This window comes from Alosa sapidissima, chromosome 15, assembly GCF_018492685.1.
Source record: "Alosa sapidissima isolate fAloSap1 chromosome 15, fAloSap1.pri, whole genome shotgun sequence".
Lineage (NCBI taxonomy): Eukaryota > Metazoa > Chordata > Actinopteri > Clupeiformes > Clupeidae > Alosa > Alosa sapidissima.
The window spans coordinates 23,001,871-23,029,863 of NC_055971.1; the positions used below are offsets into that span (position 1 = coordinate 23,001,871).

The 27,993-nt window shown below is 45.8% G+C and overlaps 2 protein-coding genes across 9 annotated transcripts in view; one reads left to right on the top strand and one right to left on the bottom strand.

Annotated features, from left to right (window-relative positions):
* Window positions 1-975: 975 nt before the first annotated feature.
* Window positions 976-26,580, bottom strand: ankrd13b (ankyrin repeat domain 13B). Of its 5 annotated transcripts, none has more exons than XM_042064723.1 (16): window positions 26,450-26,580; window positions 23,900-24,059; window positions 12,922-13,057; window positions 12,307-12,431; window positions 11,601-11,646; window positions 11,342-11,485; window positions 10,576-10,804; window positions 9,362-9,428; window positions 8,437-8,518; window positions 7,547-7,611; window positions 7,133-7,263; window positions 6,553-6,710; window positions 6,088-6,267; window positions 4,495-4,658; window positions 3,371-3,447; window positions 976-2,796 (listed from the first exon to the last, which is right to left on the bottom strand). In XM_042064723.1, exons 2-16 carry the CDS (start codon window positions 24,005-24,007, stop codon window positions 2,595-2,597), a joined length of 1,914 nt encoding a protein of 637 aa, XP_041920657.1. In that variant the 5' UTR covers window positions 24,008-24,059; window positions 26,450-26,580; the 3' UTR covers window positions 976-2,594. The 5 variants fall into 5 exon arrangements, with proteins under 5 accessions (XP_041920657.1, XP_041920656.1, XP_041920658.1 ...); XM_042064722.1 differs by lacking the exon at window positions 26,450-26,580 and adding an exon at window positions 26,252-26,422; XM_042064724.1 differs by lacking the exon at window positions 26,450-26,580 and having other exon boundaries at window positions 7,133-7,260; window positions 23,900-24,512.
* The window catches only part of git1 (G protein-coupled receptor kinase interacting ArfGAP 1), a 28,152-nt gene continuing 24,969 nt past the window's right edge, over window positions 24,811-27,993 (top strand). For 2 of the 4 annotated variants that reach the window (XM_042064718.1, XM_042064720.1), the window contains exon 1: window positions 24,811-25,355. In XM_042064718.1, coding sequence (XP_041920652.1) covers window positions 25,304-25,355 — 52 coding nt within the window. In that variant the 5' untranslated portion in view covers window positions 24,811-25,303. The remainder of the gene's footprint in view (window positions 25,356-27,993) is intronic. The other 2 variants (XM_042064719.1, XM_042064721.1) reach the window with 1 other exon arrangement.

Here is a 27,993-nt window from a genome sequence, read left to right on the forward strand (position 1 = left end):
ATTCATCTAAGAGCCTTCAGAGTTTGCCATGCAGTGCTTCCTTCCAAAAATGCATCGCTTCATTCCCAAGCTCATGTATTTAACGCCTGGCATTTTAACTGCCCTTTCTCATCTTGTTAATTAACATTACCCCTGAGCTGGTTCCCTTGCTGTCTCGAAAAATTAGTGCGTTATAGATGTTACAAGCTTAATTTAGAATTGCTTTCAAATTAATTAACCTGTTCTGGGAATTACTGCAGTAGATTGAAAGCAGTGACTCGTCTGACAACTGTAGCCTACTGACAAAAAAAGAATATGGGCTCTTGGTTCTAGTACAACACCGTTTCCCTTAAAGGTATGGGCAGCTTTTGGTATATAAATCCTATTGCCACTCGTCACTTCATAAAACTGATCCTAGTCCATAGATTCCGTGCGATCTATGGTGTGCGTAATTAGTGTAATGAGTGCTTTAACATGTGCTCGGAAAAGCGAGATTACAGGTTGGGTGTTGATGAGCGTTCACCCCTCTCATCAGCAGTATTAACAGAGTCGGGGTGGGCGTGGAGCTGCGGTCGGGTTGATGGATATTATGCTGACGAAATGTGTTGTGGCGCTGGAGCGGGAGGGAGTCGACGGAGCTGTTGCATACTGATGCTCTCTAGCGCCTATTTGTGTCTCGGGTTTCTTCAAACATTCACTTCGGCGTCTTTGCGCCGAGCTCTCTTTTGAAGTAGTAATGTTATTCATTGCCGGTGACTCCGTTGTATGGCAAATCTACTTCCACAGACTGCTGATTCATGGGGAGCCAGTCGGGTCACGGACCGGTTCGTTTGAACATTGCAGCACTTTTTCCTTCTATCGGTCCCCTCTGAAATGTCAGGATCCTAAGGTTCGTGACGATGACTGACGTTTACCGTTGCGCTTCCTAAGTGACAAAGTAGGCTATTGTGTCGCAAAAATTGGGGGAGGTTGTGCAAGGCACAACAAACAAGAACAACATGTTTAAAATGGTTTATTGACCAGCAGAGCTCTACAAAACATGTTATGGTTACATCCTGTGATAGTTATCCAACTGCAACAAGTGCCCTCTGGACATACTGGGTAAATCTAGCGTCCAACCATTATTTCCTTCTCACTCCATCCAATACATGTATCAACATTTACAAATCAAACCACACGTTCGAATACACTGCCAATAAATAATTTCTACTAACCCATTCCATATAGACTGGTACACCACAGTTTCATTCATTGCAAGTGCATGGGGGAAAATTTGACCCTAAAATTTTCTCATTACATTGCCTTCAAGAAGCAGTAGTCCAGCACATATATTACATCTAATATACAATGCTGCAAAATCTGACATCCATACTAAATATTAGACAGCCCTTTTCTTAGTCAGTGAACTAAAAATACAGCATTGTATCACTTCTTTCAGTTGAGTATGTTGTGCTTAGTTTCACCGTCATCCATTGCTCTCTCTTTTCTGGCTAATGTAAGCCAATGGAAAGCTCTATGGATGTTAAATTAAGAAAAGTGTATCCAATGTGGAAGAACTCATATTCCTTTATCTGAGGTATCATCATCCCCTAACAATATAATATTAAGAAGGTAAAGACCAGAGAGACCAACATAGCACCATTTGTAATATACAAGTAGGAACATGTATTAAGTCAGGATAAGGTCTGCTTTTGTAATGCATTGAATTTAAATGGTGAGAACGAGGAGATGAGACATGTTTTCACTTTTGAGCCGACTGTCACTCTAAATATCTAGACGTTTTAATTACACAAAAAGTTCCAACTTTCCATCTTTTTTCTCTCAACGGTAAGGAACATCTGTTTCACAGATAGACGAGGGCCAAAAGACACTGGCAACATGTCATGCTGACACCATCTTGGACTAAGATTAGCTGCCAACAGACCTTCCTTCCCCTTTGGAAACAAAGCTAATCATCTTTTAATGTTTTCCTTAAAATTAACAGTCATCACAATTCAACCACCCATGTACAAGCTAAATACAGTACAATCATAATTTGTGCAAATAATGACAAAAACAGGATATTACCCATTTATTTTAAAAGTGATAGATTTATGTCAATATTGTACCTTTGGCCACACTTTTGTCCTTGACCATGTCCTTTAAGTGCCCAGTGGTGTCCGTACAGAGTACACCACTGTACACTAGAAAATGGCTTCCAGAGTGATGCTTAAGTCAATAAACCCAGGAGAGATCCGGACATGATCTACTCACTGTAGACCAGGCCAGTCTAGAGATTGCTCAGAAGGATATTCTTCCTGCCCCAGGTGTTCTTTTTTTCTCTCTGTTCGTATTGTTGTTCCGGACTCTGCTGGACACCATGTAGAGGTTGTGTGTGTGTGTGTGTGTGTGTGTGTGTGTGTGTGTGTGTGTGTGTCAGCCAGCATCTGAGTAGCTTCTTCCTCTGAAGGAGGAAGAGGAGGAGGAGGAGTGGCGGGTGAGGAGAGGGGGACAATAGGTGAGGAAGGGGCAGAGGTTGACTCACCTGTGAACCCTTCCCTCTCTCTCTCTCTCTCTCTCTCACTTATACCCCTCATCTTGCACCAGCAGCCCAGGCCACCGGTGGCCCCGCTATCTCACTTCTCGGTGAGCGAGAGCCGGATGATACGCTGGAGCTCCTCCTCTTCCTGTCGCCGGCGCAGCTCGGCCTCCTGCTGCTCGCGCGCCGACAGCTCCATGGCCAGACGCAGCTGCTCGTCGTAGCTGTGCGACGGCGGCTTGCAGGGCGCGGGGCAGCGCCGCGGACTAGCCTGGGCACACGGCTTGTGCTGGGGCGTCCTGCAGAGCAGAGGGATAGAGAGAGAGAGAGAGGGAGAAAGATAGGGAGTAAGAGAGGGGGCGAGAGAGAGGGAGGGAGAAGGACAATAATTCAAATGAAAGACAGAGGCCAGGGGAGAGGGATAGAACATGAAGGGACAGACAGGCATTTCCAACTTAAAAAGCTCAAAATGCGCAAGAAAGTTTTTGATGTGAATGTAAAAATAATGGACAGGTTTTGAAGTTGGCCAACAGGGAATTACAGCTCCTTCTCTAGATGCTGACAGCTAGATGTACTGAAGCTACTAAGAGTGTGTGAAAGACTGCAGGCACTGCACACAGAGAGCAAACAGTGGAGGAGAGAGGAAAGCCGGCTGAGTCGGTACAGGGCTGATCCGGAGGGAAATTAGGAGTTTTGGCGGCGCGGAGCAGAAGCAGAAGCAGTACTGTTCTGGGGGGCGGAGGTGGGGCGGGGCGGCCCCCATGTCAATAGTTACATTGTGTGGAGTGCATGCAGGATGTGCCCTTCCTGCCGTGTGTGCGCGGGACTCGGGACCGCCGAGTCAATTCGGGGAGTGAGGTAGTGACTGCGGACCTTTCCACGCGACCGGGGTCGCAGGAGAGCGGGTGCGTGCCGGGCTTGCTGTTTGTCAAAGCCTCCCAGATGGTCACCTGAAGGAGGAGAGGGAAGGGCAGAGAGAGAGAGAGAGGAGAGAGAGAGGGAGAGGGAGGGAGGAAGGGAGGAGAGAGAGAGAGAGAGAGGGAGGGAGGGAGGGGGGGTACAAGCACAGAGAAATGCATCACTTCTTGGGGCGGATTTATAGAGCTTTGTCCGAAGTACACAGATTACACATCGACTGCCTCTGCTCTTTGTTTGAACAGAACAGAGGCAAGCCACTCAGAGTTGTGGAGTAGCAAACCACACAACACCTGGAGCACTAGCACAACACCTGGTGGTTATCAGGCCTCTTTGTAAGAGCACTTGTCTCTCAACACAAAGACTGTAGATTTGAGCCTTAAAATATGCTACAGACCAAGAATTGCAAAGCAGTAGACACACAGACACTAATACTTGTGCACTGGAAGACCATTCGGCTAAGCCTACTGTGCACCTACATGATGAAATGGTAAAGTCAGAACCAAAGATCTTAGAGCAGAGCGCTCTAGATTCTTTGGTCAGAACCATCACTATATTCGGTTGTTAAGTCCGACGTCACGGGCACAACAGCTTTTTGGGCAAAAAACATTTACTAGCGCAGTCAGCCAGTTGTTGTAAACCTTGTCACCATCACCTACGTTTTATTGAGGGTAAAACAAAACCGGTTAACTCTAACAGAGCAATTACTATAGCTGTGCAGCCAGATAATACAATCAAGAGTTACGTGCAGGCTTCCGCGAAAAATAGGATTTTATTAGGTTGAGGAAACAACCTTAAAGGCTACACTGAATAGCGGAAAAAAATAGTTTATTTTACTGTCTATGGAGAAAAACGAGCGGCTCTGAAAGCCGTTGGACCCGGAAAAAAGATTTATTAGCCTATTATTGCATCATCAATTAATAACCGAATAGAACGTGACATGTACAAATTGAATATAGTATAAATTAATGCATACATCAGGTCACCATAACAGTAAAATCCTAAATGAATGTACACATAGTAATGCATGGCCACAGCTGGACGTTGATGATCATTAGTTCCCAAGATGGAGAGGTGCTGACCTGGTCGTACTCGGAGCCAGCCTCCAGTAGACTCTGCTGGATGGCGAACTGCAGCAGGTCCTCCTCCTCCTCACGCATGTTCTCCCTCTGGTTCCCCCCCAGCACTGTGTAGCCTGCAGGGGCCTCGAACACACACGGGGAGATCTCGCCGCCACGACACGAGGCTGACACGTCAAACACACACACACACATATACACACACATATGCGTGGCGCACTCACACATGCACACATATAGATACAACCCCCCCCCCCCCCCCCCCACACACACACACACGGACAGACATACAGACACAGACACAGACACACACACACAACAGTTAACAATTAACACATGCTAATTAAATTAATTAAGATGAGGGGTCACAGCAGTCAGCTTGTTGTCAGCCGTCTGATGATGTATCACATGAATCATTTGACTGCTGGGATGAAGGATGGGAATGTCAGTAAAACACACAGTCTAATGCACTCCAGCTTAATTGCTTTAGTTTCTTGGTAACTGAGATAACAGATGGATATGGCCTCTCCATCTGTTACAACAAAAATAAAAACCACTGCGGTATGCGGTAATCAGGGGCCTATATTACAAATAAAGGTCAACATATCCAAAGGCATCTTTGTTTGCTGGCTTGGCACACCCTAACAACTGCAGTCGAGCATTTATAAGCAATGTCATGATAGTGGTCATCAACTCTTTAGCTCAAACCAGAGTTTCCCGATCCAGCTATGAGTGCATTCACAGGCTTGTTAATCTGGGGCGCGTTGCCCAAAACCATTACAGGTAACAGGTTAGCAACAATGGTTTTGGGAAAAAACACTGACTGTTAATCTGACTATAATCACAATTGTGAATTCCGGTAAATTAAGTAGAAGTATATATACTCTTTTGATCCCGTGAGGGAAATTTGGTCTCTGCATTTATCCCAATCCGTGAATTAGTGAAACACACTCAGCACACAGTGAGGTGAAGCACACACTAATCCTGGCGCAGTGAGCTGCCTGCAACAACAGCGGCGCTCGGGGAGCAGTGAGGGGTTAGGTGCCTTGCTCAAGGGCACTTCAGCCGTGCCTGCTGGTCGGGGTTCGAACTGGCAACCCTCCGGTTACAAGTCCGAAGCACTAACCAGTAGGCCATGAGATGGTATTTTCATAAAGATGCCCATCAGGGAAATAGTTTTGTCTGTTTCTGAAAACTCTGGCCTGAAAACTCTGCTATTGTGATCTGTGCACAGTGTTTTTTCAGGAATAGTGATGCTACTTTCTAAGAGATGCTAAGAATTGATTGAATGGCAGTGCATTTTGATCTGTTATCTCAAACATAACTTTCTTGGGAGTAGGTTAGTTGTTCAGAATAAGTTACCATTGCAATCCAAACTCCAAAATCCTGCTTCGTAATAAAATAAACCCCCCTGACAGCATATCTGACATGAGAACATCCAGTCAAAGTTTTAAGGATTATGCAGTTTAAAACCAGAGAAATACAACCATTTCACTAGTAACCAAAACACACACACACACACAAACACACACAAACACACACACACACACACACACACACACTCAGCAATGTGAAAAGCCGAGCAGGGTATCTCACTGGTGGAACTGGAGCTGGACACGCTGGAGCAGTCGCTCCCTGGGGACGGCGTGTCCGTCCTGAGGCCGTCCTTCTGGCCCTCGGGCTCAGCCTCGGCTCGGTTAGCCATTGCTGCATCCTCGCAACCGTTCAGGTTCCCAAAGGTGATGCGCGCGTTCAGGATGTGGTAGATGGGGATCTCTGGAGAGGGGAGATGGGGATGTGCGTCATGGCAACCCGAGCCCACAGCGCCCTCAAGCATACACACAACACACTTGAAAACAACCATAGGGATGGACAATGAACACACACATTGTCCATACACACACAATGAAGTCTTAAACATGTACACAGATTCTAAAGACAGAAAGAACACTCAAAGATATGTAAATACTCTTGTATATGGATAGACAGACAGACACACACACCACACACGCACAACACACACAGAAACTCAAATGTTTCACACTCTGACGCGTTTCTTACCGATCTTTACGGGGAAGCCGGGTGGGAGGCGGAGGGTGATGAAGTCCCTCAGCTTGGCGAAGAGGGCGTTGGAGATGGCCATCAGGTCAATGATGGGAGACACCTGGTCTGCCAGGGACAGAGGGTGGGACTCACAGAGCCACAGCTTCGCCTTAAACCTGGAGGAACGTAGTAACACTTGACACAAACACACCAGACTGATATAATGAAATGCGTATGTATGACACGCCAATGGCCACTAGCGTGTTATCTAATGCTTAATAGTATTTTGGCATGTTTATCAACACCATAACCCTGACCCTAGAGGCCGCCATATGCTTGCCGTTGCATAAACACGGAAGTGAGACGATAAGTGGCGTGTCTACGCAGCGTTGACATACATGCAGATAGCTCAAAATGTTTGCAGATAATATGCCAGTTGGCTATTTTTGAAGTGGCGTGTAAGTTTACGCAAAGCCATGACGCCACGTTGCAGACAGACACAGTAACACTTGATAACCTGCCCTCATACACAACAGGATGCACAAGTGCAGAGTGTTGATGGGTGGATGTGGCAGACACCACCTGTCCAGACTCTCACCTCTGTGTCTTGGTGGTGAGGTGGCAGGGGTGTCCGATGTCCCTCTGGCCCAGGGGCAGGCTGGGGCTGAAGTACTCCTCGGCCGTCAGCGCCGTGGGGTTGGTCACCGAGCAGGACATCTGGGTCTGCTGCTGAGAGAACAGTACAAACACTTCCAATAAAATCACCCATCAATACTGGACATGGACGCCAGCTGAAGAGAGCAGCGGTGGCAGCGCTGGGTGGAGGAAGTGGTTGGAGGAAGTGGTTGGAGGGGGGGGGGGCTTTTTTATTCGTTTGTTTCTTCTAGTCTCGCTCACATAAATATTGACAGCAGGGAGAACGAGTGGTGATTCAGTGGCTTTAACGAGCACATTAAGCAGCGGTGTAATGAGGCGGGAGGTGAGATGGAGGAGCGGGGTTGCGTCCACTCACCCCGTTGTTGGGGCCCATGTGCTGCTCAGCGATGCCCAGGAAGGACTGCAGAGGCGTCTTACCGCCTGAGGGAAGGGAGAAAAACAAAAGACGACAGCGGAGAGTGGATATTACCGAAAGGAGCAAGCACAGACACACACACACACACACACACACACACACACACACACACAAACACACACACAAACAAACACACACACACACACACAATCAGCCTGGCTAAGAGCAGACTCACAGGCACCTGGCTTTCCTCTAGATTGGGAGGGACTGACTTTATGTGGATCTTAAGTTAAACCAACCCAAGACTTTGGGAGGACAATCCACGAGGGACTGACTGCAGAAAACTGCCAGCAGACACAGAGAGAGACAGAAACAGAGAGCTGGGAGAGAGAGAAACAGGGAGAGAGAGAGAGAGAGAGAGAGAGAGAGAGAGAGAGTGGGAAATAGAGAGAGAGAGAGAGAGAGAGAGAGTGGGTAAGATTGTGCTGAGTGTTTGAGGAGTGCTGCTCTGAAGTGTGTGGCGCAGAGCAGACTTCACAGACGACTGCAATGTTTGCCCGGGGCCATTGGTTGGTGCTGCTGGGTAGCTCTCAGACGGGGAAGGAGAACGAGGCACAGCCTTCAAGAGAGCAGGCATTTATGCGCATATGGTCCCACCGTACTTGTATCGCTGATGAAATAACATTTGCAAATGAGGGCATACGGAAAAGCAATACGGCCCATCTCTAATGGTCTACAAATAGCAACTGCTCACAAACATAAGAGCAATATCATTGTTACATCAGACAGCGTATAGTGAGTTGCATGAGGGAACTAGACATAATTGTTTTTTAATGGAAATGTGTGTGTGTGTGTGTGTGTGTTGGGGGTTGGGAGGCTGCAGTGTGTACCTTTGGGTTTGGCTTTGAGTGGTTCACTGAGGTGATCTGTTCGGGTCCGGGTAATCAGCTCCACGTTCGAAGCTGCATAGACCTGTGTCACACACACAAACACACACACACACATTTCCATTAAAAAAAAACGTTCAAAGCTGCATAGACCCGTATCACACACACACACACACACACACACACACACACACACAGACACACACTCCTCTGAGTAAATGCGATGAGATCAAAGCAATCCCTGGGTGACGTTTTTGTGCCTGAATAATGCAGCAGCGTCTCCTGATGGTGCACTATCCCTTTAAGAGTAGATGATGTCACCGTGCAGAAGAGAAAAGCTATTATTTCACCTGTCTGTCACTCCCACCCCTTCTCCTCCTGCATGACTGATGGCTGTTATGAGCGATGTCACTGAGAGCCACTGCTAAGGTTTTGCTCAGGCTTTCAGGTAGCCGTTCAGGTCAGGCTATAGAGACAGCTATTAAAGTATACTGTAAAACCAGAGTGTGAAGAAAAACTATGTCACAGAATGTGAGTACCAGCCACTGACTGATGATGTGAGATGTTTGCTGTTGTTTATGTCTTACTTAACAATATTATATTTATTTCACGTATGGGCCTTTGATCTCCATAACTGCTGTTTGATCATCCCTGCACTTTGAGCAGCTTTTGTCACTGGCACTGCACCATCCACTACCTGTTCAAAGCAGACATCTCTCACACACACACACAGAAACACACACACACACACACAGAAACACACAAGGATGGATACACACACACACACACAGAAAAACACACAAGGATGGACACACACACACACACACGCAAAAACACTATCACACACACACACACACACACACACACACACACACACACACACATACACAGAGTAATAGATGTAGAGACCTGGGTGGATGTCTCGTACCTTTGACTCGTACCCATTCACCACCTCTGTCTTCTCACTGCGCCAGCCCAGGATGCCCGTCTTGTTCCTGAGAGAGGGGGAGCCACACACGCATGCAGGGTGAGGCAATTAGATGGCACTGTGGTTTGAGGTTGGCACTCCCTGTGCCTCGGCTAGGAGGGCGATGTCTATTACTGGCACCCAGTACTGGCACCGCTAGGATGTATGCAGATAATAAAATCATTTGCAAGGGATGTTTTGACCTCGGCTCAAACGAGTTCATCTCACTGTGGAGTCCAGCCGGCATTGCTTCTCACCATTGCCCTTGCCTCTCAGAAGTGTGTAAATACTGTTTGTTTGGGCTGCATGAACTTGGAGGAGATTGGACTAATCTGCTCACTCTGAGGATTTTCTTTGCTCATTTTCACAGAGCTAAATGTGCTACTTAACCCCCCTATTAGAGGGATCTTTTTTTGTTTACAATTTTGAGGTAGCCAGCTTTCATCTGTGAGAGAGCCTTCAGAGTACAAAGAAAACTTTTGCAGATTTTTATTGTTCATAAAATTAACAATTACAGTAGACTACATTTAACACACTCAAGGGAGACTTTTACCAAACTTTCATACTTTGAAAAATGAAACAATTAAGAGGCTGATTTCCCCTCTTTCCCAGTAGACTACATTTAACATTGATATCCACATGACTGTGCTCCACACGTACTGTAGCCTAGAAATCTAGACGCACCCTAGCGGCAGCAAATTTAAAGTCTAGCAACTCTCCGTTGGCTTGCAAGCTGGAAAAATTAAACTTTGATAGGGCCAATCACATCGTGTATAGAGTCGTTAGGCGGGCTTAACATAATGATTGATGGCAGAGTTGAAACGGTTTGGCGTGAATTCCCTGCTACTTGAAAACAAAGAAGGTGGATGTTGCTGTTGGCGAACAGCGTGACACAAGTTAAGCTTTTTTTAAGTTGGCATAAATTTGAACTAGCCAACTAGCTCCGCTGGTGGGAAAACTCATGGGACTCATGAGTTGTAGCGCTATCCTATTGCGTGCAGAGGGAATTTGAAAGACAACCGATTATCCCGCCCCTCGGACTGAGCACTGCGAATGGTGAGTCCCCAGACCCTACATTTTAATGTGGGTCTAGCTCGTCAGGCTGCTCCACACGATCATTTAACATAAACAACCCTATGACATCCTCCACGCGCCTTTTGCCTTGTGCCTCTCACCTCTCGAAGGCGATGTTGCGCGTGTCCAGCTGGGTGGTGACCACGGGCGCTCCGAGGCGCGCGGCCACCTGCTCCTCGGTGGGCTGCAGCGCTCCGAGCCCCAGCAGCCCCAGGGCCCCGGTGGGACCCCGCCGCGAGGTCGGCGACGACGCCAGCGATGACATGCACAGCGTCTCGCAGAACACCAGCTGTCGGTCGTGGTCCACCTCCATCACCACGGCACTGGAGTCTGAGGGACGACAGCCCAGATAAGGAGAGAAGAAAGGGAGAGATAGAGAGAGAGAGAGAGAGAGAGAGAGGAGCAGGAGGAGGTGTCCCAAGGGTATTCATCAATCAAGGCCAGTTGGTTGGTGTTAAATCAACTCAGACATCGTTGAGAGCACTATCGGTGTTGTCCCCTGTCCGCCCCTCAGCAGAAATCCAGTGTTCTCCCATAACCTTGATGGTAATTTAAAAGTAACCCCTACACTCAAACTTTCTGTTCTCGAAAGTTCTGTGAGAAAAGACTCTGCCTCTAGGATCAAACCCAGCATCGCATCTGATGTCTGTTTCTGCCAATCCATGCGTCACAACACCCGGCTTTGTTTATCTGGCTACTGTCAGCTAAATCACAGCTACTGGCATTTCAATCTCCATTTCAATCTCTCTCTTCGTAAAGTATGTACTATATTTTCCAAATTCTTAGCAAGCCCTGAGCTGACTATGAGAGTTAGCAGTGATTTAGGAGTTGAGGATGTTAGAGGAGGTTTATGGAGGAGGACCACACCTTGGCCACGGAAGATGAAACTGCGGTTTCCCCTCTGCCAGGTCATCTGATCAAAGCCCATGAGGGTGGTGTCCACACGCAGACACTGACCACTCTTCCACACGCGGTACGTATCACTCGGGCAGATACGAGACACTAGAGGGACTGAGAGAAGAGGAGAAAAAGGGGAAAAAAATCACTCCTACAGACCTCATAAACATTTAGAAGTGTCCCATGAAATTTAATACAGAGGAGGGTTTTCATTATTTTTTTTACGTACCCCAGCTTGTAAACTCCCATTTCATTTCGACATAAAAATCCTGGGCCTGAGAAAAATCCAGAGAGAAAGAATGAGAGAGAGAAGAGGAGGTGGAGAAGGAGGAGAGAGACCAGAAGATCAGAGCAAACAGGGAATTATAGGGACTGAGGCCATTTGAATGTGAGTCGCACAGGAACTGCTGGACAGTGACAGATGGACGTCAGGCCAGAGGGGACATTAATAATACAACCACGGCACAGAAGCGAGAGAGAGAGGGACGTAGAGACTAAGAGAGGAGGAAACAGTCAGCGAGGAGAGAGAGTGAGAGCGAGAGAAGGGGGGGGGGGGGTGAGGAGGCTGCTGGGTGAGGATGAGTGATGGGCTACACATCTATCACCCAAAACTACAGCAGCGTGTGCTCAGTGGCGAGACCGAGAGGGAAGGAGGGAGGAGAGGAGGCCAAGATAACACAGTACAGGTGGAGACACACACACCGGGGCTGACAAACACCAAACCCTGGTGCTCCGGCCTTTACAACAACCTGGGGCAACATTCCCACGAGACACTTAACCACAAGTGAATCCAAATGGGGGCACGAGGCAACATGAAATATTTGTACCAACCCAGATGACCTGGTCTCTCTCTCTCTCTCTCTCTACAATACAACCACACACATTTAATGCAACGCAATCTCGTCCATATTTCATGAAGTGGTTCTGTTGACTACCTGACGGAGTCGCTCCAGTAAGAGGGGGATCCCTGCCAGCCTCTTGGCCGTGCGCTGGTAATCGCGGTAGCTCAGGACCAGGCGTACCAGCTCGGGGTCGCGTGTGCTGATGGCTTCCTGGAGCACTGGGGGGGGAGGGAGAGGGAGAGCCATGATGAGCTCATAAGAGGAGCGCCACCATAATGATTGACCCTCTACATCTCTCATCTCTACATCCTGTCGTCTTTGCTCATTTATGTGCTCCTATATTCTTTGAGGATACAATATAAACCATTAAGGTGGGTCTCTTATATTTGATTTAAGATGGGTTTCAAGAGTAGAAGACCAAATTATTTTCCTATTACAGTTTTCATATGGATTGCCATATAAATAGACAATAGATGTATTACTCTGAGAAACCCACATCTCCAGTGTCAGCAGTTTCAGCTCACTACTACACTGCACGCTAACAGGCAAAAATAACGCACTGGGTCAAACAACATTACATAGCTGAATTCCACATAAACACATTTGCATTCTGAAACAGGCTGATGTTACACAAGGGCGCGGGTCACATAAACCCGTGGGTGTGTAGAATGACGTCTGTGTCTTAACAACACTGTGACTGTTGTCTACCTGTCCAGCCGTTTCTGTTCTCCTTGCTGACGTCGGCACCGTGCTGCAGGAGCACCCGAGCGCAGTCCAGGTGTCCGAGTGTGACGGCCAGGTGCAGCGGGGTGCGTCCCCGAGGGTCCAGCGTCTCCACCTCCACCTAGTCAGAGGGTGGGAGGGCACAGGGAGATGGAGAGAGGAGAGACAATGTGAATATTTCACATTCATAACACATTGCCAGAGCACAACAAGAATGTGTGTGCTAGTTTCAAAGTGAGAGAGAGAGAAAGGGAGAGAGACTGAAAAGTGACAGGTGCTAATTAAACCTTCCCATTCGCATGACTGACTGACACAACGCTGGCTCACTGTGAATCTGGGGGGCAGCAGCACGATAACCAGTGCCCAGGCGTGTATCGGCATACTGTGGCTGATACAGTGCAATTTACTTCATCCAGGACCAATCCTCCAATGTGAGAGACGACGAGCCTGTCAGCTGTTTCAGTTCTGTGGCAGGTTTTTTTTTATCTTCTCTCTTCCAGCCTCTCACACACTTCCTCAACCTAGTTCTGCCTCCAAGTGACAGGCAGATACAGTGGAAACAGACTCAGATAGTTTGGATGAGCATCTAAAAATCCATCTGCCACGTATAACTTCAGACCCAGCAAGGGCTTTGATGTGATTTTTCAGGCCCTGGAGTTTTGGAGGCTTGCCGACAACCTATTTTTCATTAAAAAAAGAAGAAGAAAAAAAACGATTTGGCCAGCTACTAAATAAAGACCTTTTTTTCTCTATTTTCCTACCGATGCAAATTATATTACGTAGAATTTACCGACACAAAATGCATAGTTCACTGTCTTTTTATTTACATCTTCAGAATTTGTTTACTTAGCAGGAATGCCTATGCAAATGTCTATAACTAGGAAATATAGATGCTTCTCTTCACACACCCAGACGGTCAATTAGCTGGATTATTTCCGTGAAGGTGAATGCAGGAAATGTTTGATTGCAGTCATTTTCAGGCATTTCAGGGGTATTAACTTTGTATAGGTATATTAAACGGGCAATGGTAGTCATTTGTTATTTTTACAGTACCTACTTAGGAAGAAATTGTTCCCCGCATATCACTGTGCAGAGCTATCAACAGTCAAGGTAAAATCATTCTATGTTCATCATGGTGCCGATATTCTTCAAAATAAATGTAATATTGTTCAACAAGCTTTCAAATCCCAAAACAGGTGCTTAGACTGTTACGCGTGTAAGCAAAAAATAAATAAATAAATAAAATAACAAATTACAAAAGTCGATTACAAATATAACACAAGTACATTGCATCTTGTTTGCTCTTAGATGGCCAAATGGCTCTATTTAAAGCTCACAGGGAAAAGGTTCCACTGCTTGCTGCACTGCTCATCACCTTGTGACTGGTGACGTGGGTGAGGATTGACTGTAGTCATCAGCTTGCATCATATCAGCTCTAAGCCCCCACTGTCGACTTCGTTTTATGGTGTTTTAAGCAGCGCTGCATGGAAGGCACTAGGGTTAGGCAAAGGTTAGGGTTAGGTGCCTTCCAGTCGACGGTCGCAGTGCTGCCTTGAAGTCGATGGTGGGAGCTTAAAACACCATCGAGCGTCAACTTCAAGGCACCTAACCCTAGTGCCTTCCAAGCAGCGCTGCCTGGAAGACGATGTTGGGGGCTTAAAACACCAAACACCACAGTCCACTTCTTACTTGGCTACGCAGTCATTGCTCCTTGACTGCTAGGTTTTAATATAGCACAAGAATATTTTGGTTCTCTCACATATCTAAGGTGGTGACTGTTGTGTGTTGATTTGTCTCTCAGTTCTTTCATTGTGTATTCATAATAAAACAAATATCTATGGTTTACAAGAGCTTAATTTACATTTACAGTGCCATACCTGAATACCTGCCTTTGGGGATTTCATCATTAAAGCACATAATATTGGGTTTTGTTCGTTCCTATACAGGGCCGCCCAAGGGTGTAAAAGAATCATTAAAATCTTCAGAGAACCCAGAGAAATCTGTGTAAACAACGGAAAGGGCTGAAAAACTACATTTGGATGGTCGTAATTGTAGGGCCACAGGAGAAAATCCAATAACCACTGACTATGAAAACTGTTTGGTGCTCCATGCACAAATGCTGGTTAAGACTTCACCATGCAAAGAAGAAAACATATTTAGATATGATCCAGAAATGGTGCCATCTTATCTGTGTGTCATTCTTTTAGGAAATCATGGACTCCACATTCTTTGCACTAAAGAGGAAAGGGACCGTCAAACTTATTATTAGTGCAGTTCAAAAGCCAGCATCTATGATGGTATGAGGGTGCATTTGTGCCTATGGCATGGGCAGCTTGCACATCTGGAAAAGCACAATTAATGCTGAATCTATACAGGTTTTGAACAACAATATGCTGTCATCCAGACGACCTCTTTTTCAAGGAAGACCTTGAATACTTCACGTATTCTGTACATATTACAACATGGTTCTATACAAGTAGAATCCAGGTGCTAAAATGGCCTTTTTATTTTCTTTCCAACTTTCGATAAGTATTCCTTGGAGGTCACAGCTAGCTGTTAGGGCATAGTCTGTAATCCATATCAGTATTGGTAGCTGGTGGTAGCATTAGCATGTCTGCTAACCTGCAGTCCCTCCTATCTATGTGCTTTGCATACACAGAGTAAATGGCACCCTTCTTTTAGGAAGCTTCCTTTTAGGGCTTATTTCCCCTTGGAGAATCAACTTTTCCCAGCAATAACACTGTTAAATTTAGCTTACATGTTCCATAAAAAACTGCTTTGAGTACCATCTAAACTGGGATTTTGAATGTAGGTGGTGTTGCCTGAGCAAGCAAATTCATTATCATTTTTAGCTAAATTGGTAGCCTGACGTTGTCATACTCAAATTCTAGTCAGAATATGAGTCTGATACTGCTCCATTGGGACGTAATTATGGGGCGTGTTTCAATCGATACAGGGGGGGAATGCCATGCACTCAATTGGATAGACCTAACCAATCAGAGCAACAAAATAGCTTACCGTGAGGTGTAGGAAGAAAACACACAAACCATCCTTCTTCTCCTATATCCCCTCCGTTTTTAAAAATAATTCTGTTGAACAGTGATATGCTACAAACATGTTAAACAGCTGGCAAAGGCTGTTGCAAATCCCTCGAACAGGTGGTCAATCAGAGATTTCAAACGAATGAGGGAACATGTTGCAATGCAACAGCGCTGTTTTCCCTTGATGAAAGTGAAACCACCAGTTTTCCCACATCTCAACTTTGGCCAAAGTTTTCAGAAATAATAGTTTTCAGTGATACAAACTCATTAGATAATATGAATTTTCCATCTGGGGTCCTAAAAGCCATGTATCCTTCTAGCCACAGTGTTTTTGTTTCAAACATAAGCATAATCTAAGCGTGCTCAGATGACGTGATAGACCAGGCGCTGTTGCTCACCTGTCCATCATCGTAAAGCCTGATTTGATTGGTCCGCCCGATTTAGGGCGAGCATACTTGCCCCACAATGGAGCAATGCCAGACCGAACTTCCCGTGGGGCGGGACTAAGTTCGGAATGGCACCCAGGCTACTAAATTGGTGTTTCTTGAATAAAATGACACTACAAATTAAGCAATACAAAACCACTGTACTAATTCATAGATACATTGGAAATAAACTATGAATTATCAAGTTACAATATGCCAGATATTCAGATAGTGTTTTCATAGTAACGACTATAATACTACAACAAAACAATACTACAATGAAATTTGTGAAATTTACCAGTTTAGATGAATGACTTTGCCGATGATTATGAGTTGATCTGTTTCACTAATCTAATTAACAGTAACCCAAAGTTGCTCTAGGTCATAAACCTGCATGCCTTTTTGGCAAGCAGCTGTGTGATCTGTCCTGCCTCTGCATGCAAGGCAGCTGACCCTGTGAAAAGTTACGAAGCAAGAGTAATTAGTTGCCCACAGCGATTTGGAACTGAGAGGTGTGACAGCTTCAGCAACTGAAGTTGGCAAGAGCGCAGCCAGAGGCGTTAAATCTGACATCCTTTTCGAGTAGACCTCATTAGCAGTCAGTCACAAGTTGTCTTGAGCTGGTAAATCTGATGTTGGCTTTACTTTGATTAAATAATTAAATAAATATATATTAAATAAATATATGTATATATATATATGGACTCTGGCTTGGTATCTGTGCTGGATTTCAACATATTGCCAATGATACCAGATGCATACGCATTACGCAGGTATGAACATACATGACTATAATGTACTGTCTACGGAATTGCACTAATGGTGTGCTTTCCTACTACCAGCACCCAAAGATAAGCACACCCACAGTACAGACACACACACACACACAGACTCACACACACAACAGAGCATCTCAAGCGCAAGACATAGTGCAATGGACCTACGCTGCATGTGCGCTGAGTACAGCCAATGCTGAATATGAGGCAGCAGCTGGAGTGTTGTTTTGCTACTGGAACGAGCCAACCTCCCACGTGGAGCCTCTGCCCTCCCCAGCCGGCTCTCTCTCAGCTCCGCTCCACTCTGCACGCCTCCCCTCCCCCGGCTCCCGGGCCCCTCCGCGCTAATGAAGCAGCCTCGTTAGCCACGCCAGCAGCCTGCCGTGCGCCCGCCTGCCAGCAACTGGGGCCCTCGCTCCCAGTGGCCAAACAACGCCAGAAAAACATCGCAATTCTCAGAGGGAGGCAGAACGAGGTGAGGTAAAGGAGAGAGAGAGAGAGAGAGAGAGGGAGGGAGAGAGAGTGAGAGAGAGATAGAAAGAGAGGAGGGGGGAGGTGTGGAGTTGGTGGGTGTGAGTGGAGGCAGATTACTATAGCAACTGTAGAAGAAGAGAAAGAGTGTGAGGAGGAGGAGGAGGTATGGGCTCCAAGCCGTGGCTGAGGGGGCTGAGCATCAGCAGCATCCTGGTGAAGTGCAGCAGCAGCAGCAGCAAGATAGTGTGTCCCTGAGTGATGGCTCTTGTGGCTGCCCAGTGGGGTTCTCAGCTTGGCTGCTGGGGCTGACACTGGAGAAGGAGAAACAGTCTGGCACAGACGCACAGAGACAGAGGAGGCTGGGTGAGGGACGGAAACATCCAGAAAGCGGGCCGGGGAGAATTGCTGTGTCAGGAGAGAGAGATGAAAGCCGAAGGAGACACTGACAGTCAGGGCACAGTGTTGTACCCCATATGGTACAGTTAAACAACATACCACCCAGTAGACTACATAGTAGATTACTATGAAACTGGATGTCTGTCATTGGTAAGGAGGTGGACACAAGCAGTGGAGACAGCTGCTGGAGGGAGGTGGAAGAAATAGAAACCAAACCAACGCCGATGGAAGACAGTGAAGGGAAGAGCAGTCCAGGAAGCATCAAACTGACAGCAACTGCCCTTCTAATGACCCGGCTAGCTCTTCCATACACACCACTGACAAACTTAGACAAGGTCACTTGTCACAGTGTCTCAGAAGCAGTGACAGCTACACATATGTAAGTAAGTAAGTATATATACTCTTTTGATCCTGTGAGGGAAATTTGGTCTCTGCATTTATCCCAATCAGTGAATTAGTGAAACACACTCAGCACACAGTGAACAGAAGCACACACTAATCCCGGCGCAGTGAGCTGCCTGCAACAACAGCGGCGCTCGGGGAGCAGTGAGGGGTTAGGTGCCGTGCTCAAGGGCACTTCAGCTGCGCCTACTGGTCGGGGTTCGAACCGGCAACCCTCCGGTTACAAGTCCGAAGCGCTAACCAGTAGGCCACGGCCTGTGTGCACTGTACACCAGACCACAGCTTTGCTGGGAGAAATAACTCCAAAATGCAGACATAGACAGAATCCGCACACAAATCAATACACTGTGTGCACATTAGGCAAAATATAATGCCATCGCCACAATGAAATGTGGAAAATGCTCAGAGACAGCGTCCAATGTCAAGCAAGACATTTTTGTGGATTTTTTTATCTGAAATATGATGGGCTTGCAGTAACCATAAATAATAAAGGGCTGGTTACAACACTCACTGTGTAAACAGGTAATACCACTAACAAAGTGGCATACATGCTTATGTCATATGTGAACAATGTTAAACTGACCCGACACATGCCACAATGCATGCAACTATACCAACAGACACCCCCAAAGAGTCATACCCATGAGAATGTTACATCATGCTGGGGGTCCCTCCTCTTCACAGACACCTTGAGGGCCTCAGCGTCACCCCCCCCCCCTCCCCACCCCACCGTCTTGGCCTCCAGTCTCAGTGGCTTTCCTGGTTGGGAGCTGCATTATTGATAGTCATCTTTGTCTGTAGCATCTGGCCCTGCACTCTCTCTGCCTCAGCTAATGTTCTCTGGCAGCTACTTAAGCCAGCATCAATCTTTCATTGTGAGCCAAAATTGTGCGTGTGTGTGGGAGTAGGACGATCATCCATGCACATATGTATGTGTGTGTGTGTGTGTGTGTGTGTGTGTGTGTGTGTGTGTGTTTGTTTGTGTAGCATCTTAGGACAAAGCATGCGGTTAAATAACAGGTAGGTACTGCCTTCTGAGCTGACACGGGTACATAAAAGTATATTTTACATACACACCAGGAATAAATAACACACATTCAGCACTTGCAGTAAAACCCACTTAGCCTGGCAGGAAATGATTTCCATACTTCCATGAATAATTTTGAGACCCAGGTTTTCACTCTATATACTATATATGCTAACAGACAAGAACTCTTGGGAATGGAGCAGCAAGCCATGTGAGCTGAGTGATGACATGACAAGGTGTGAGGTCAGGTCCCATAGACTATTTGGTTCCCAATCTACTTCCTCTGCATTAAGATAACATATGGAATGTTAAAACGGAAGCCTTGTGGGGCCAACTATGATGCTGATAATGGAACTCTCTTGAAAGGGTCCATAGGAGAGAGGACAACTTCTAAAAAAGCCTGTGTGCTTCTAAAAAAGGCCTGCTAACCAATCAACATCTACCTGTCAACATCAGTGCCCTATGGTCCTCTCCCTCCTCTGATGTATAGCAGCCCTTTGGTTGTGCTGGGGTGTTTGACTGGTGTCCAGAAAGCCCACATCCAATCTTTTAGCTCCTCTGAGATTGTGATTAGTTAAGAGCCAACACTGAGAAATCTCTGAGGGGGAACACTTTTTGTTCTGCTGCCCAGAGGATGGAACTACAGAGTGAGGTTATTGGCTTGTCCAGGTAACTTCAGGAATAACCGCTGATCTCTGAAAGAACACTGCACCAAGTATCTACTGTTTCAAGAGTGACAATTTGTTTTTAGATCAGGAGTACTCCTGAAGTGACCTGGGTAAGCCATAGCTCTCAGGTTGTTTAATACGTAGGTATATGTTTGTTTTGGCTTGAAGTACATCCAGTCATGCTGTGGCTTTAAGCGAATTCTGGTTGCAACAATCAGGATATTTCTCAAAGGGAGGTTCAGCAAAAACAAATGTATTATAGCAATGATTTCAAGGTTTTGTTCATTAACATACTGTACATCCTGTGGCAACTTGGCTGCATCACTATCCAACTGACTTGCTTTCTGCTATTGATACAATATTCTATGACGGCATCAGTGCTCTGATTCTCTGACCAATGGCATCCCATTATAGCTGCTGCAAAGAGATAAGACAGTTTCTAGGGAAGTAATGATACAAAAGAGCCAAAAATGAACTCCATCAAGCCAAATGTCTGTCAAGACAGGGTAAATCCACAACATTGTTCAGACTTCTTTGTGTTGTTCTCTTCATGCGGACAGACCGGTTTTGCATAATCAAATTTAAATGGGGGGAACCTAGTAAGACCTTTAAAACAAACACCCATGCAAAGTATTGAAATGCAGCCTCTGTTGCCCATGAGGAAGTTGTATTCCTCAGCTCAGCTGCCAATTCCGGAAAATGTTATATGTAAGCTACTGTGAATGCATGATGCTCCCATGCCGTGCATTCCAAGAACCATGACTAAGGACACATTTCCCACAGTAGGCATTATCATGTTTTCATCTATTGATACATTTTTGCTATAATGAGATTAAATAGGCTTGAGATATCTTCTGCTTTCCACAATCTAATGTAGTATTTGGGAAACTCATTTTCTTCCAGCCTTGGAAACACTTACTGTGTATTACAGTCACTCACACACGGCTAAAAGCTTCCTTGAGTTAACTACATCTCTACCCACTACACCAACCTTCTGCCCAAGGCCTAGGAAAGTGGCTCAGCTACAATTAGTATTGAATTTCACTGGCAACCAAATGTAGGAAAGTGCAGCTTTTTGTGTGTGTGTGTGCGTGTGTGTATATGAATGTGTGGTGGTGGTGGGGGGGGGGGGCTTACAGACTTTAGCCAGAATAAATTAAAGAGTGCAGAACACTGGGGAAAAGTAGAATAATTGAGTGTGGAAAAAACAGGAGTAGGAGGCTCTGCAAGATGCCTGGTAAAATATGGAGGAGAGGGAGGACCCCACCCCCCCACCCTCCCCCCTCATCCCCTACTGGGATGATGTCACATTACTCAGTACTGCTGACTTCACATTAAAACACCACTCACAGTGTCTAACTATTTCTCTCACGTCGGAGCAGCATTTCCAGGGCTCATTTCTGGGCTATGCACCGACTTGCGGGCTGTTGATCATGAGTGTATGCCTAGGTAACACAGTTACGTTTTCATCACTCTCTCATCACTCGCTCACTCTTTCCATTCCCTGCTGTTTTTTCTCCCCACCACATTGCTTCCTCTTTTCACTTCCTTGTGGTCAGCTGTCCTCAGTTCCTGTACTCTTGTTTTATGATACTGTCAAAGCAAGCTACAAAATGAGCTCCATTCTCTCCTGCACACCTCTTTTTTTTCTTCACTTCTACCCAGTCTGTTCTTCGTCTTTTTTTTTTGCTTCTGATGCTCTTCCTCTGCTTTCAGTATTTTGTGCTTGTCTGTCTCTTTATTGTTACCCTATACCAAGAACACATCCTGGCATGCTGGTGCAGCATCTTTGTTTTCCTTAACTGGTTGGCACCATGCCCTCTGTCTCTCTCTGTCTGCCCCTCATGTTCCCTCTCTCCCTTTCACTCCCCCTATTCTGCTTTTCTTTAAGTCCTGAAGTGAGCAATCATGATAGTATCGACCCCCCCCCCAACACACACACACACACTCCCAAAATCCCCCACAGAGATCTTCGCCCTTATTCCACCATGGACAGTCACGGGTCTACAGCATTCACACCATGAATCTCTCGCCCATACATTCATCACTGGAGTGTATGCTATCTGTGCCAACAGAGGGGCAAGATTACACTGTCAGCAGCCTGTAAATCTGGAAGACAGAGGGAGCCCGATAATCAACAGGGTTGGGGTGGAAATTATCACCCATATCACAGGGTTTAAAACAGCACATGGGAAGGTGAAAGATGTGTGTGTGTGTGGCGGGGGGGGGGGGGGGGGGGGGGTCTGACTTTTCTTCACTTTCTGTGCGAAGAAGCACTGTGCTGAAGCCAGATTTAGAGCTCAATAATGACACTCAGATGGATTGAGATCCAATCCCACAAGCTCACTGGTGTTCTCAAGTTCTTCCTTGCATGTGTGTCAGAGCCTACGCTCGGATATGTATGGTAATTTAAGCTGTATTTCTAGATTTGGCCTAGGTGTGACCTAACCAAACAATGACTCAGACTCTCACAAATCATGAACCCTACTCTAAATGGCAGGTATAAAGTGCAAAGTCTATCAAATGTTTTCATGCATGAATTACATCTATCGTGTGGCATGTAGGACAATTGAGGAGACACATCAATGTTTGTAGAAGATCTTGTCCACATTAAGCTAAAATGCACCTTTGCTAAATTATTAAATTAGTTTAGTAAGACTTAGGTCGTTGCACAAATAAGGCCCTAGGCCTGTGTGTGAATTGTTTGAACTAGTTATGCTGCTGTTCATGTCTTGACTGGTGTAATTGATGACTTGGTTAGGATGGATATTGACCATTATACAGAGAATAAATATGTTCCATGTAGTAAACAGTAAACAAAATAAATAGTAAATAGAATACTGTAGGCTATTCATTGCAATGAAACGAATCAAAAGCAGAATATCGTGGTATTGCATATGCAATCAGGTCAGGCTCTTGAAACTCCACTCGCCAAGTTTGGCATAGCTTCTATAATGAAGTACACCTACTAGTCTGTCCTGTGGCTTATTTTTTTAAAGATATACCCATCTGCCTAGCTTTTGTAATACTGACTGACTCGGTAGCCTATTGTGCATGACAACATAACCTTTATAGAAAAGTAGCCTACCTATTGATATAGCCTGGATGGCTGCATCCCAACGTGCCTTTCACTGTCACTATTTAGGATAACAACACTGTTAAAGATAACTTCGTTATTAGCCTAAACCTTGAAGTCGCTATTGCACGTTCTGTACAAATACAACTGTCACTAGTCTGACATTTTGTGTCGCAACGCTGACAGGTATCCTGGCATAACAACACCGCAGCGTAGCCTAACCCATGTTAATCAAACAATGATTGAATGAACAGGGTGGGTACTGGTGGAGATGGTTGAATTCAGAGAGCCTAGTCTGCAGAATTAATGACACAATGGCCACATCGCAATTGTGGGTGCTGCAATTGTCACAATTAGGCCTACAAAGAAGAATTTTGCAAGTATCTCGCCTACACAAATGGGTAGAAAGTGATATAGAAGAAATCTCCACAGTCTCCACAATGATACCAAGTCGATTCTGAACAGACCTGCTGTAACTGCTGGGAAATAGGCAGAAACTTGTCGATATGTCAGACTTGGCTACTTCGAACATCACTTGAAAATAAATTGGGGCTAAATGCTCCTCCATACACGGTAGCATAGCACACCTTCCCGTCCTGTCAGACATGACCCACCCATGAACCAACTATTAGGATACAACCATCGACTGGTAGATGCTCGCTCCGTGCCTGTGCTCACCTGCTCGCCGGCTGATAGCTCTTTCTCCAGCTGCCGGTGTTTGTTGTGCCACACCAGGTAGTGCAGAGGGTAGCGACTGTTGTCCGGACTTTGCTTAGCGGAGATCATCTTCGGTGCATAGTTTGTCGATTGCTCCCAATTGGTTTCTCAGCTTGGTCGACTGCACAGATTAATCACTTTTTAAAATGGTCGAAAAGCTTTTTTTATTGCTATGGTTGAATTGCGAGGTATTTCTGGTCCAGCCCATACGCAAAATCCCTTCAGCATAACGTTGATGGCTTTCTGGTGATAAAATAGCCTACGCTAATTTTGGGATTCTAATAGCCTATGATGTTACAGGGAGCTGTGTCTTCGTGGTTCTCGTGCATTCTCCCAAACCTCTTTGTGTAGTATAGGCTGCCCTATCTTTTCTCGCTCTCCGCCTTAGCTCACAACTGACGCGAGTGTGCAGCTCCCCATCCCTTTTAACGGCGATGGTCTGATTGAGTATGATGCAGCTCGGTCGAGACTATCACGACTGCTTGGTGTATGTAATTGCCAACCACACAGTCACAGCCAATAGGTTTTTGACAGACATGTAGTCTAGCCTAAACCCTCTTGAGGGGTTGCCTCTTCGAAGACCATGTGAAATGGCACTGCCTTTACCCAGAGAAAATGTCAACCTGTTAAAGAATAGCCAGGCAAGAAATGAAAATGATCCATTGCCTAAAACTTAAAGTATTTGCCTATAACGTTACCCTCAGATAACTGCTTTTAACATGCATGCCGTTGCATTATTTCGGTAATTAATGTGTCATTACGCATAATTACTTGAACCGCCAATGCGATATCAAGGTCTTCTTGCGCTCTCAGTTTCTCAGTCAATCACGCACTATCACGCCCATCGCTAAAGCCCCACTGGCATCGACAGATGAGCATAGAGCGCCACAGCAGCACCGCGACAGAGTGGGAACGGCACCACCTACATGAAAGTGCCATGCATTTTAATATGCCGTGTGTTGGGTGCATCTGTGAATACTTTTATGACCCCCACCCTTTTTCTTGTCAATGTAAAAGTGGACGTGTTCGAATTGGAGGCTGGAGCTATAACTTAGCATGAGAAACAATCCAAGTGTAGCCTGCCAGAAGTCCTGAAATAGCCAGAGGACCAGCAACCTTTGTTCTTGCATTTTTTCCTTTCCGTCCTTTCCTCGTAGTGAAGTAACATAAGGCATTGTTTCATGAGCTAAACAAGGCGAAAGGTAGCAAGAACAGGGGGTGACAGCCCGGAATACCACAGTTCTCGTCGCCGGCTTCCGGGGATTCGGGACGGCATCAGACAACTGCAGACGTCGCTCTTGGGAAGGGCGAGCATCAACACTGAGGAATAATCTGGATAGTCACGGATAAAGTAAACTTGGGGAAATGTCTAGGAAAGTCCAAAGAAGCGAAGTATGTGCGGACTGCAGTGCGCCAGGTAAGATAACACTGAAATATTGAATAAGGGCGTTCATGGGAGAAATAGTCCCAAATAAGCGACAAGGAGGTGGATAAGGAGGCCTGTATCCGCCGCAACAATCCTGGATCAACCTTGCAGGAAAATGGCGTAGAGCCATAGGCGACACGTTTTAAAAAGCAGCTGTTTGTTCTTTTATATGTTGTAGATGACAGTTTTGAGTAATGTAATGTTTGCAGGCCAAATACCTGATTAGAGAGCTATTTCGCTCGTGTTTACATGTCACTGGACTAATCAGAAAGATTTATCGTATACCTGGCTAACAGCTAATATGTTGCTAGCTTGGTTGTTAGCTAATGTATCAGTCACATTGGCCATTGGTTGTGTAGGAAGGAACATAAACTACCTAACAGGCTTTTTTGCAGTTCTGGAAGTATTTGTAAAACCACATACACATCCTCTGCAGCTGTCTAGACAACGCAGCGGTTTTGTTTTCTTCTGTGTGGAAGTCACCAAGCTACCCAACACTGGCTAGCTAATGTTAACCCAGATTTACAAACAGGAATACTCGCTTGGTAGCTGGCAAGCTGCAGTAGCAGCTAAACCCAGAGTAAACCTATACAAGCTACCGTGGTCTGATGTATGCACGGTTGCTAATTAAGGTTCATTTATTAACTAACATTAGCTGTCTGAAATAATACAAGTGCGCTTGCTTTTCAAAGGCCTGTAACTTAGTTATCCAGCATAGTTAACGTTAGCTTGGGAGCCAACTGATTCACCTAAAGTGGTAGCATAGCTATACAGTGTGAGTAAAACCGCTTGTTTTATTTCTCACTGTTAAATTAACGTTACCGTCAGTAACGTTAGGTAACTTGAAATAGCTTTCCACGAGTCAGGTGCAGTGTGCTCATATTTACCAAATGTTTGACGAAGAGAGAAGTAGTCACGTATAGCTTATTAGCATTATGGTTAGCTAGCCGTGTAGCTGCCCATCGTTACTCGCCGACGTTACTTTACCTGTGTAACTTAAAGTTACATTTTTCAAAATGAGCAACGTTTGTTACTTGCTGACTTGAAGCAGTAGTTGATTTCATGGTTCAGTAACGTTTACCTACCCTGTGAATCAGAAGGCATTTTTCGACAACACTCGCTGAGGTCTGACGTACTAAAGACTTTATAAAGGGTGTTTTACATAATTTTGTCAGCTTGGCAATGAGAGCATGGAGATAGAAGGGGTTGGTTGACCTTTGATGCTAGTAAATGAAGTAGCCTACCAGTAGTTATATAGCTTACTATAATTGTAGGATGTGTGTAACATGTCATTAGCTAACATTGATTACTAAATCGTCTTGGTGATATTTTCAGATGTATTAGTCAACTCTATTGTATTTTGTCTTCTGTAGACATCATTTTCAGCTGGCTGACTGACTGGATTGAGTTTTACTGGGTTTCTTTTTTTTTACCATTGTGCTACTCTTGCATTGCCAATTCTCCCAGTCTGTAGTCATCGGTGTAATATCGTTCAGCACTATTGACTCCAGCGCAGTCTAAGTTGGATTAGGATTGTACTGTTTTTCAGTTAACAACAGACTAATTGGCTTAGGCCACAATTCTGTCTGGGTGTCCTGCCAGTTCATTAGTTTCCAAATCCCACATCAGAGTCATACTGCTGGGCATACGCGTCAGCAGATTGATTCGCGTTTTAAGAAGACCACCACGAAGACTTCTCCTTAGCACAACAGTAACCACTCTCTAACCCCCGATGTACAATGCCCACAACATTGCAAATTGTGTTACATTATCATTCCAATATGTTCACTAATCTCATTCGGTACAAATCGTGTCTTTATACCAGGATTGTTTTTCCGATATATTTGGCCTCATTGCATTAATTACCAAATGTCATTTATCAAACAGTACTGTATCTCTCAACTACTACAGTATTGCTGGACACAGTGCTATAGTCAGATCTGCCAGGGTGCTGAGGATCTCTCTGATTGCCTAGCCTTGGCCTTGTCCATTGGGCCCCATGAGGAGTGAAGATGGGGGACATGGGGTGGCAGTGGGATGGGGGTGTTTTGTGTGTGTGTGTGTGTGTGTGTGGGGGGGGGGGGGGGTGGCAGCTGCTCCTTCTCCCTCACAGCTGCTGCTCTGCCTTCAGGAATGTGTGTGTGTTGTTTTCCGGTTCCTCTGTGCTGTCCCTGGCCTTGCTGATTTACGAGCCTCTATTATGGCCTCTGCGGCTACCTGCTCTCTCCAGCCACTCCGCAGTCACCTGCATTGTACTTAGCCTATAGCTGCTGCGGCCGCTACTTGCACGGCTCTCCTTCTTTTCTTCCAATCCCCTCGGCCACACAACAGCATTCACCAGTGGCCCTGTAGCAGATTCATGACAGCCAGAAGTAGCTCTCTCTTCAGTCCAAGGGTGTTTTGTCAGGCTAGGGTTGACCCACCGGCGCAGCTAGAATTGAAGTTTTTCTGTGCGTTGTTTGGATGACTGAAAGTAGACAGTCAGCTACTCGATGACAGCCTCTGGTGTTTTGGTTTCCACTCAACAGAAACACTGAATAATAGGAGGCGGGTGGGTTGGGGAGGGGGTGAAGATAAAGGAAAAAGCGATTTTTCCAATCATGCTTGGACGGGAAGAGTGGAACAGCAC